At 44.4% G+C, this 12078-nt stretch overlaps 1 protein-coding gene across 1 annotated transcript in view; it reads left to right on the top strand.

The window, feature by feature from the left end:
* CEP85L (centrosomal protein 85 like) overlaps window positions 1–12078 on the top strand; it is a gene marked incomplete at its 5' end in the record, with an annotated part of 176194 nt that overhangs the window by 151316 nt on the left and 12800 nt on the right. Inside the window, 5 exons of the mRNA XM_014525436.2 lie at window positions 47–223; window positions 2806–2958; window positions 3297–3451; window positions 5973–6090; window positions 6563–6613. Of these exons, the coding sequence (XP_014380922.1) occupies window positions 47–223; window positions 2806–2958; window positions 3297–3451; window positions 5973–6090; window positions 6563–6613 (654 nt within the window). The remainder of the gene's footprint in view (window positions 1–46; window positions 224–2805; window positions 2959–3296; window positions 3452–5972; window positions 6091–6562; window positions 6614–12078) is intronic.

The raw sequence follows: 12078 nt of genomic DNA on the forward strand, positions 1-12078 counted from the left end.
GCGAGCTGCACTTTAACTCTCCTTTTTTTCTCTCTCTCTTTATAAGCAACCACAATATGAGAGCACATCACTGCAACCTCAGTTTTCGGAAAGATCAGTATCCCACTGTGAGGCGTTTGAGCGAAAGCTTGCAGCAGTTGAGACTAAAGAATTGCAACTCAATGAGTACGTTAAACAACTTTCAAACAAATCTAGTGAGGATAAAAAGAAGATGGAAGAGAAAGTAAGTGGTTTTCACATTTAACTTCTGTGACACTGGGCACTTTTACATGTGCTCTGGGGGTGGGGAGGGGACAGCTCTTTAATTAGAGCGGCTCTGAGAGCCACTGTAATTAAAGCGCTGCCACGTCTCATGTATCAGCGTCCCTGCACTTAAAATGGCACTTGAATGAAAGCTCATTTGACAAGCTTTAGTTTAAGTGATCTACCACCATTTTTAAGCACAGAGATGCTGATATGCATGACACAGGAGGCTGGTAGTGTGTGGCAATTGCCACGCTCCAGCAGCCTCAACTAATCATGTCTGCTCTGATGTGCTGGAATTCCAGTGTGTCGGAGCAGCCTTGGCACTCATGTATAGGTGCCCTGTGATAGCAACAAACATAAAGTGATGCTAGAAGCAGCTGCCCCAGGTACCAGTCTAGAGCAGTACGCTTGTAACCACATGCTGAAATTTTAATTTCTGTTCATTTAATTTGTTGAACAGGTTCCCTTAAGAGAGAGGTACATGCTGCTCCTCTCCTTCTAGCCTGGAGTACTTGAGGGAGAAGGTGCAGAGTATGACTTCAGGGGAGACTGAGGAGACATGGAAGGCCATGTAATCAGTGTCCTGAAAATGATGGGCATTGCAGTAGGCTTGTCCATGACTCGAACCTTCTCTGGAAAAAGAGAAGTGTTAGCGTCTCTTCAGGATGGGATGCTCTGTCAGTTTTTGCTCCCAGAAAAATAAGAGATTTTTGTCAAAAGTAATCTAAAAGTTTTTCTAGCGTGTGTCTACAGCCGTCTGGCAGCCCCGAGGCTCCTGGCTTGAAAAACTGTACCTGGAGAAAAATATTATCTGCTAAACTCTTTTAGAACTGTTATTGGGTTCTGATCTGGCCAGTGGCGTACACGTATTTTCAGCAAGATGAATGTCCCTAGCACCCCACACAGAAATGTCAGTTACATTTAAAACATACAGTTCACATTTATCAGTAGTGCCGGTGTTTCTTACCTGGTAAGTTGCTTGGTTTCTGGGTCTGAACAGCACAGATATAATTTTTATTAAATCACATTCTGAATGAAAAGAGGTTTGGGGTGTGTTTGTATTAAGTCCTGTTAATAAAGCAAGTGCCAGGAATGCATGGTCATGCTGGGATTGGTCATAAGACATAACAAAGAGAATCTTTTTCAGGCTGTTGGTGAATAAAGATTGGTTTAGGAAAGCTGCCTTGAACAAAGCAGCTATTTCATTGAGATGTCCTCTTGTATAGTTGTCAGATTCCATCAAGGTTGAATCTCTGTCTGAGATTCCTATTGGGTTAAGTCTTTGTAGTTATGTATTTGAAACTGTTTTCTTATTCCTGTAGCAGATGCACAAAATAATATTCTAAAACAAACAGGGTAACTTTCCTGAGAAGATATTATCTGGCTACCTCTTTTTAGTGTGTATGTTTAATAATATGAGAACCAAAGAAAAATCTTTGTAAGAAGAATCATAAGATTGCCATAGGACATGACACTACAAGTGATTTGGATCCCAGTAGTGGCCCAGTAGGTAAAGCACAACACTGGGGCCTGGAAGGCCTTGGTTCTGTTCTGTGGCCACTGGCCTGATCGATGACTGGGAGCAAGCTGAGTCACCACTCTGCACCTCAGTTTCCTTGTCTCTGAAATGGAGGTAATGGTACTGAATTCCTTTTTAAAGTGCTTTGATGGAACGCACTTATGTGAGCGCTAGATAGTTACTTTATCACACACAGTCACCAGCTGGATTAGGACCCTACTAATAGGCACATCATGAGAAAGATTTTGTGCCCAAAACAAGCAGAGTGAGAGAAAAAGTGACAATGTTACACAGCCAGTTAGTGGAAGTGAGAGTAGAGCAAAACCCTGACTACCAGTCTTCTCTCTGTCCAGTATAGCTGTTGGCCAAATTGCATGGCTTCAACCCATAGTAGTTACTTAAGATGTTTTGAATTAAATATTTAAAGTAATTTAATAAAAAGGCAGGGTCATATATATTAAAGGCTAATGTGCCACAATTCAAAGAATACTAACCTAAACTTGGAAAAATATACCAGTTTCTAATATGAACTTAGAAAGAGATACCTGAGTCCCCTTTCCTGAGTAGCAGTAGAAACAGAACTTGTAGTTTTACTGCCTTGGGGAAGGCACTTTTGCCCTAGTCCAAGAAACAGTTCTTTGCTACTGATTTTTGTCTCCAGAGTCCCGTGAAGTGTAGCAGCCAAGTGCATACTCATTTACAGAAGAGCTGTTTCTAGCACTTTTTGGATACTTCTACAGTCAGAATTAAAAATTAAAAGTTTAAATAAGCATTTTCAACTCCCAAGACATGGGAGGTAAAAAAACAAAACAAAACTGGCTTCAGATGCTTCAAGACTGCATACTTATTTAAACATCATTGAATTCAAGCAAAATAAATGACCATTTCATTTCATTTTCTGTAATAGTTAACCCTTACTTCTGGCTTGGAATATAGCTTTGTAGATCAGCTGGCTTTGAGGCTTGTGACACTGATTTCCAGATTATCCTATACAGATATTTTCTGTCATAATCAAAATATGTAATTTTCTTCCCTTTTAGCTTAAAACTAGAGACAGATACATAAATAGCCTGAAAAAGAAATGCCAGAAAGAGTCAGAACAAAACAAAGAGAAACAGAGGCGAATTGAAACCTTAGAAAAATATTTGGCTGACCTGCCAACCCTGGATGACATAGAAAGTCAGAGTAAGCAGGTAAGCAGAGTTTTCTGGTTGTAATACTACTTAAGATGTACAGATTTAAAAATATTCCATGACATCCATTGTTGATTGTTTTGTAGTTCCTCTTGCTTTCATTTCAATGTGTATCACTATTTTTGTTACTTGGTTAGAGATAGAACTATTTTAAATCTTAAAAAATGCTTTTACAGTGTAACAAGGATATTTATAGTGAAGTTAAGTGCACAATAGTTGAAAATTTAGTGATGAGACTGATGTGTAGTCAGAAGATAACTGTAAAGCTGGGGCTTATAGGAAGCATTTTTAATATAAAATGTATCATTTATGTCTGACTGTCTGATATCATGCTTTAGCTGGAAATTCTGGAAGAGAAGAACAAGCAGCTCCAAGAAACAGTGGCGGATTTGGAGAAGAAGCTTGGAGAAGCTAGAGCACAATGCAGGGAAAAAGAGCTGCAACTAGTGTGTCAGAAAAAAAAAGAAAAAGAATTGGTTTCAACAGTACAGAGGTATGAATACCTACTTGAATGGCACCCTAGGAATGGTTTAGAGCAGTGGTTTTCAACTGTTTTTTTGGAATGGGACCCATTTGTAAACTTTGGCCAGTCCCGACCCAGTAAATAGTTTAAGTAGAAAACAGCCCCCTAGCTCTGCTGATGCTGCTCACTCCCAACCCACAGCCCCCAGGCCTCAGTGTGTGGGGCTGGGGGTGTTTAGGTGGCAAGGAGGGGCACATGCACCCCGAGATTTGTGCGGGAACAGAGCTGCAGCCTGTAGCCAGGCCTTTGGGATGCACAGGCTCCGCACTGCAATCCAAATCACCTGTAGTATCATGTTGCCTGGCCTCTTATTCCTGCCCCCTGTGATGGGGCTCATGAAAGAGCTTTGCAGAATAACTGATGTCACCAAATCGCTCCTACCCTAGGAGAACGTTCTCTGGTCTCCTGCAGCTCATTCCAAGTCCATGCATGTCAGCACTTACCCCGCTTCACCATTCTTCACATAAATGCCTTTTATTACTGTGACAATCCTGCTTTCTAATTTAGAAACCAGAGACCACTTCAACTAGTCCTAGGCTTTCAGGGAAGATTAAATGATCCCCTGTAGATTACACAGGCACAAATAAAAAGGTGTATCCGTTGTAAACTGGAAACAATGTGCCCAATGATCTGACTGGCTAGATGTCCCAATCAGCTAGCCTTTCATCATGGAAACACTTTTAGGCAGCTGTCCTGGGGCGCACGGCCAAGCCAGTGAGGGGCACTGAACTGAAGTGACACCCACCAGAAATGAGTGAAAATGATCCTCGTTTTCATAGCCTCTCTTTTTTACTCTTTACCACACATCACTGCAAATTACATTTTCTCCCTATTATTTTTAACGTAAGCTTTTAAGTGGCACTAGGAATCTAACCTACATCATGACAGCATTGTCAGTAATCCAGCTGGAATTTTTCCATGGAAATGTGTCCCATTTGTTCTTTTACAAGCATGTAAGGTCAATGCCAGGGCACCAGCTGCAGATAAATTTCCCAGGAAAACATCCTCCATTGTCTGTGACAAAAGGTAGGAGATGGAGTTGGGACTTTGAAGTATCTCTGTGGTTTGGCTTACCCTTCAGCCAGTATCAGCTGAGCTTCCTCCTACCACCTAAAGTCACTTATTCTCTCAGACTACTAAGAGTCTGTAAACAATGCTCCTTTGCTGTGCACATTTCTTTTTTTCCAATCCTCCTCCCACCTCGGTGGCAATAAGCCAGGATGCCAGCTCTGCCATGCCCATGTCTTAAAGACAGTGGTGAAGTTATGACAGCAGGAAAGGGGCTGCCTTTATTGTTCGTAACCAGGGGTCTGTCCGGGTTTCCTGTTTTTCGCAGACAAAAGCAGATTTTCTCTTTAAAAGGAGAAAAAAGTAGACTTTCTCCTTTAAAGAAGAAAAACGCGGGACACTGTGGTTTCCCTTTGCAGGCTGGCAGAGTTCCAGCCTGCAAGGGGCTGCTTGGGTCTGGGGGGGGGCAGGGGGCAGTATTTGCAGGTGGCAGCCAGGCAGCAGTAGAGAGTAGCTCCCGCTAGGTAAGTCAGGGGAAGGGTGGGGAGAGGGGTACAGGCAAAGCATCTGGGGAGGTGGAGGTGCACAGGCCATATGGAGGGGACGGGACGCAGGTGATGTGGAGCAGGCATGTGCCCCACCAGATTTCTGCTCCTACAGTGGGGTTGTGGGGCTGTAGCCAGGCCATGGCAGCACGGTCTGCGCCGGGTCCCACCCACTGGGCTGCAGAGGTGGTTCCTGCCTGGAGCTGGTCCAGCCTGGCTGCAGCCCTGAACTGCACTGAGGCAGAGATTTCAAGCCATCCATCAAACTCTGTGTAACAAGTATGATCTAAACCAGCGTTTCTCAAGCTGTGGGTTGCAACCCAAAAGTGGGTCACAAGAATATATGAAAGGGTCACAAACAAACTTTAAAAATGGATTCTCCTTTAAAGGAGAAAAGCATGGGAAACCACAGGTTTCCCCTTGCAAGTTGGCAGAGACCTGGCTACAGTTCTTTCAAGTCAAAGCAATCCTCAACGCTACTTTGACCTTTGCTAGGGCTGTTTAGGGGTCCCCCAAGCAGCTGAGAATCCAAGTAGCACACAGGTTTGTTCCTCACCTGCTGGACCAAACCTGAGCAGAGTGTCCTGGGAGACACAGCACAGAATCTGGTCTGGGAATTATTTTAGAACTAAGGAATACAATATTTGCAAAGGTGTCTATATAGGACATGTAGCAAAGCCTCTCCTTTGTATTCAGGTGATTATTCTTGTCAGTGACACAGTAATTCCAGGGATTTTAGGATTTTACACTACTCGTCCTCCAGTCTGTTTGCTCGGACTGAGGCTGGACTGTGGGCCTACAATCTCGGTGGGTGTGATGATAAACCAGGTGATAGTGATTGTGTATATTTTCCTCTAGAACATATTTCAGTTTTAGTGCTTTGCTCCTCCCCCAAATGATTCACTAGTATCTCTTGCATCTTGCATTCTCAATTGCAGTTTGCAGCAAAAAGTAGAAAAATGCCTGGAAGATGGTATTCGTCTCCCCATGTTGGACACAAAACAGCTGCAGAGTGAAAATGAATGCTTCCGAGAAGAGAATGAGAAAGCCAGTAAGGTAGTACATGGAACTGATTACAGAAGCTATTGGTATCATCTGTACCCCTGAAGCCTTGTATCTTGCTGTGTTGTTTGTTTTATTTATCGCTCACTTAGGATTTATTTCATGTTTATTGCTAATTGAGGTTTCCCTTCCACACATGCTTCTGTGGTCAAGGCTTTTGTTTTGCATTAATTTTCAGTTGCTTAAAAGAAGTGAGCTTCAATTCAAACGTAATATAGACATTAAGTTTTGAAGAAGAAACTTACTTGGCTAATTGTGATCAATTGAGCAGTTAGTGGTTTCATGATAGGAACTGCCATGTAGGTGCAAAGTATTTCTCATTTAGGCCTTTTAGGGGATGCAATTTGAGATATGTGCTTGATATTAGAAAATAGTTGCATCAGAATTTATGGAAAAACAGTCACTTAAAACTAATATAGAATCAGACTTTTTTGAATGTGATGCTCATTTGTTTTCTTCTTGATAGGTTATAGACAATCAACAACATCAGATAGCTGGGCTGATTTTAGAAATTCAGGTAAGGAAATTATGTATTCTGTCATTTGCTTTATCACTGTTTCATTGAAGGCTTAGCTGTCATGTTTTAGCTTCCACTTACTGCAGGACAAGAGCATGCACATAGACAGTCATTTTGGTACATCTGATTCATAGTAAGACCCTTGCCCACTTTACCACACTGTAGATTTTCCTGTGTCCGTACCTTTAGTTTATTTAGTCTCTCCTTATATTGGATATATACCAAATATTTTGGTAGGAAAGCTTAAGCAAGAAATGCAAAAATGGCAAGTAATATCTGCTTAGGCTAATAACTTCATAACTGAATTTGGATTTCAGGTGTGAGCAAGGGGGAAGTCTCTGTTTTATGAAATGCTGTAATTCAAAGTCTAGCATTTGATATATTTTCACTAAGGGGGGAAAAATAGATTCTTAGCACTTAGTAGGAGCAAGTTAGAGATGTAGCCAGCTCTCATATAGCTACCTTATTATGCTGATGGTCTAAAGTAGGGGTGCTTGAGCCCTGGCTATAGTCCAGATCTGGCCCACAGCTCACAGAATTCGTTATGGGTTGGGAAATCTGAAAGCAGGGGAACAGTGGCAACCAATACTGCTGCCGTGCAGCCCTCCCCTGTCCCTTCACCCCTCAACTGCCAAATTCCCAAGCCCCATGCAGCCAGGTTGGAGCCAGGCTACACCCCCTCCTCCTTGTCCTGCACACTGGATCTGGCCTATGGATGGACTGGATATCACTTATCTGACCTGCACACCAGTGATGTAAAGGATATTTCATCAGTGGTGTGCCAAGCTGTTTGTTACATTTGGCTCTGTGAGTAAGACTGTACGTTCTTTAGCAATAAGTCAAGTAGCAGGCACAAATTGCAGGCCCCCAAGAGAGAGAAATACACATTTGCTCCCTAAATAGGTAATTCCTGGTGCATATATGCTGAGACATCAGCATTTGCTCTAACTCTATCTTCAGTGGATGGAAGTCTAATAGGCAAAGACTTAAAATTAAAGGTGTTATTGATCAGTTGCTATAGTGTGAGTTAACTAACATCTACTACCGAAGCATCTATCAATCATCTATTTTAGTAAAAATGGATACATCTAGATGTATAGTTAGTGTGATGTGATTAACTCAGGCACAGTTTATGTTGGAGAAGACTGCTCCAAGCACAGTGTCTGCCTCAAAGCAGCACTTTGAGCTGGGACAGAGCAGCCCAGGGCTGGCAGAGGTGTCCACGGGGTCAGCCCTGGGTTCCAGATGGCAGCAGCGGAGGGGCTGGCTGGGGCACGAGGGTGCTACAGGGCAGAGCTAGGCAGCAGGCAGGCTCCATACTGTAGCACCCTCGTGCCCCAGCCAGCCCCTGTTGCCATCTACATGTGCGTTTCAGTGAAGTAAATTTCTCTGCTGTACAATAGTACTGTCCTCAACAATACTATCCTATGGTGGAGTTAGTTAATTACTGCACCCTAATATCGGTGCACGTGTAGACTGTGATACTTTATTGCAGAGCTAATTAGTCAACTCCACAGTAAAGCGCACATGTAGATACATCCACTGAGGAGCTTTATCCTTCACGTTGACGGAAAGTGGAATGGTTCCTTCTGAGTTAAGCTGTCACCGGGTGTTTATTTCCTTGATCTCTCCAGTGTCCCAGAAGCGGTGACCTCCTCATTTCATCTGCTATACTGCTCAGCAGCAGAGAATCAGCAATTGTTGCTAAAGATGCTGGGACTTCTATGATGAGTGGAATGGCAGCACCAGTAGCTATAAGCTCTGCTTTATTTGTTGGTATTAAAGCCAACATTGCCCTAATGTGTGTTAGCACCAGCAACTGTTTCATTTGTATTGCTGGTGCTTGGTCTTTGTGTGCACTGCTAACCTATTTGCCTATTTTTGCACAATTTTCAGTGCAGTATCTTTCTACAATTAAGAAAACAGACTGGAGTAAAGGAAAGCCTTCTATATCTGACCCTGGGGCCAGTGAATCAGGCACCTTGTCCTACTGCTGTTAGCTGCAGTTGAACAATGGATTCTGTGCTCTGACATGACCAGAATTCTGTTCCAGCTCTACTTATAAGGGGAGTTAAACAGGGGAAAATTTTCTTACCGGTGTATGAAAGAGAGCAGTCTGGTTTATTATCTCCAGGGATCCTGGTTTTCTCTGATAAAAAAAAAAATTGCAAATTCTCTGATTAAAACCCCCAAATCCACAATTAAAATGAAATGCGTGTGTGTGTGTGTGTAGGTATCAATTGGACACAATGTTTTATTGCTACATTTACAATTTTAAACAATTTGGAAGCTTACCAATGCCTCAATCACTGTGGTCAAATAAATGTGAAGTACATATAAATTTTGGTATTTGATTTTAGGCTTTTTATTATGGAAAATCAGAGCTCCCCCCTGCCCCCTTAGCTCACAGAACTCGGGTCCAGGCCCCTCACTCCCAAGCCAAGGCTCCCTAGCCCTGCTGATGCCCCTCACTCCTCCCACGCAACCCTCTGGCCCTGTTGGTGCCCCTTGCCTCCCTCCCACAGCCCCCTGCCACAGACAGCCTCCAGCTGCCAGGGCTACGGAGCCACTGACCTGGGTCTGCAGCCCCCTGCCCCCCGCAGCAGCACCCGAGCCTCAGCATAGTTGAGCCCAGCTTCCCCCACCCTGTGAAGCATGGTTAGAGCAGAGCCCATGGGGCAGGTGCAGGCTTGGGCAGTGGGGACTGGCTCCCTGCCTCTGTACACCCTCCTGGGGGAGGACAGGGGGGCCCTGTGCCCTCCAGATCTGTGCCCAGGGTGGGGGCATGTGCAGGGGTAGGCTGCCTGCTTCAGTTTTAGGCTCCCTGCCCTGCTGCCCTCTCCCGGGGCCTCAGCAGTCCAGCACAGCAGGGCAGAGTGGGAAGGACAGAAGGGCTGGGGGGGGAGCTCCATGCTGCTGCAAGCCCCGCACTGCCCTGGTGATGCATCCCCTGCCTGCCCTGCAGCAGCAAGGGGCAGAAGCCTGCACCACTGCCTCTGCTGGGAGGGCAGTGGGGCAGGGAGTCCAAGACCACAGTGGGCAGGCCACATCTGCCCCAAGCACAGATGTGGGAGGGGGCATGTGACCCTCTGCCCCACCCCCGGCCAGGAGTCCAAGCAGTGGCAGGGAGCCAGCCCCCAACCACCGGATGAGCTGCCCATGGCTCTGTCCTGCTCCCTGCCAGGGCCCTGCAGCCATGCGTTCCTGCCCCAGGCCTCAAGTACTGCCTGGCTGGGCAGCAGCCTCAGCCCCACCACCAGGCTTACCACAGGAGCTGCTCTCTAGGCTACCTGTCAGCCATCATGGCATCCCCTGCCTGACCACCCTCTTCCTGCTCCCCAGAGCCCCTTGCAGGCTGGAACTCTGCCAACTTGCAGAGAGCCCTTTGCAGAACTGCAAAATCTGCACGTTTCCCCATTAAAATGAAGAATCCACATTTTTTTTTCAGATAAAAGAGGAAATTCATGTTTTTTTTCTGTTTTTCCATGGGAAATGGAAAACCTGGATCCCTTATCTTTTCTCATGTGATTGGAGCCAGGGTTAGTTCGGGTTATCGGACTGTTTCTGAGGATTCCTTTCTGAAATGTCTGACTCTCCATGCACTTTATAGGGAGCCTGTGTATCTAATTTGGAGCTGAGGATTTCTCCAGGTAGCAGAGCTAGAATACATGGGCTTTGAACAGCACCTGTGGCACCTCTTCTCTGGCTTTTTTCCCTCTAAGCAGAGGCAAGAGCCACGCTAGTAAATCCATCCTATTCTTTGCCTGGTTTCTCACCAAGTAGGAAAGGTGTCACAAAGCTAGGCTGTTTGGCCTGTGCAGGTTATGTTCTTGCACAAGCTCACAACATCTGTCTCTTCTCTTCTGCCTTCTTCATTGGGAGCACGCTGGTTCTTTTGTGACTGGGCTTTCTCTGCCTGTAGGACAAGCAGGACTACCTCATACTGAACGTGCCCTTTTGATGCCCCTCTCTCCCATACATGCAAGTATGGGAAGCCTGGTATTTGGTAAACAACCATGTCCTTACATATTTAAACTACAGTATATTAAATGCAGCAGTTGGAAAGCTCATGAAGAAATTCATTTACAGCACTACACATTGGTGTACTGGAAAGCAAAACCAATAATTTAAGCTTCTGGGATTCCTCGGAAAGTACCATTTATCAAGTTCGGGAATGCTTTAGTGTGCAATTGTTCTTGGGACCTTTCATGAATTTTAAAACTTTAACAAGATTGGAGTCCACAGACTCTTCCAGGTCTCTTCTCCCCTTTCTATAGCTTATTATCTTCCCAGCAGAACTATACAACTCACATATTTTCCCCAAGCAGTCAAGATTGTGACATTCTCTACAAATATTTCTTTTCAAATATTATGATGTTATTTTTTTCCTGGCCTTTCTTGTGTTCCTTATATTTTGCCTGTGTCTAATTTAAATTTGGTTTCTGAAGCATGGCACAGTATTTGTGTAGATTTGTAGAGCAGGTTTCACTGTGCAGTTAGGGTCTGATATGCCTCATTTGTATCGAATAGTGAGCCAGGCTGTGAAATTCCTGTGTTAGAACTACACCACCCTTTGAACAGCATAGTGCTCTGTTCCCTGAGGTTGTTCTCCCTTCCCCCTGGCTCTCCATTCCCTCTGTATCCTTGAACATGTCTGGGGGTAAGGTGTTTGTGTGCATTCCTAGCTCTCAAACCAGCTGTAGATCCTAAAATAGTCCACGTTTGTTCCACCCCCAGCCTCAAGAGTTGTTTCATTTTGATTCTTCTGCCTGTCTTTGAGTAAGAATTAGGGCTACACCCTTCTTATGGTAGGTTGGAGAACCAGGTTATAGGAAATCAGTATTGAACTGTTATGAACATCACCAGAAGAGGAACAGGATTCCTTACCGGAACATAGAACAGTGGTTTTCTACCGTATCAAAATCAAGACACCCCTCATTAGATTCAAGGCAGGCAAGGTTTTTTGGTTAGGTGTGATATCTTTTATTAGACCAACTGAGTAGTTAGAAAAATGTTCTTTGCAAGTTTTTGGGCACAATCACCCTTCTTCAGGGATAGGGGTTCTCTGCGGTTCTGAGATTCCAAGGAATGAAAGAAGCCAATTGGGTGACAGTATGTCAGTAAAAATGTAAATAGGTGGAAATTAGGAAAACAAAAGGTAGGGAAGGGAGAGGGAAAATGAAGGGGGGGAAAAAGCCAAAGGTAGGCAAGGGTGACTCTATTGTAGTAGTTTTCCAAGGTAGAAAAGAGGCTGTCTGTGAAAAAGTAAATAGCTGTAAATTAGGAAGACAAAGGGTAGAGAAGGTGGGGAGGGGAGGAAGGGGGGAAAGAAAAGTGTAAAAGATCAGGTGTGGCAGGTATGTGGTGAATCAGATGTTAGGGGGGTTGTGATGTGTCATAACTCCAGTGTCTGTCTGTCTGTCTGTCTGTCTGTCTGTCTATATATATATATCTATATATATATA

The sequence above is a fragment of the Alligator sinensis genome, unplaced genomic scaffold, assembly GCF_000455745.1.
Source record: "Alligator sinensis unplaced genomic scaffold, ASM45574v1 scaffold1343_1, whole genome shotgun sequence".
NCBI classification, from domain to species: Eukaryota; Metazoa; Chordata; order Crocodylia; family Alligatoridae; genus Alligator; species Alligator sinensis.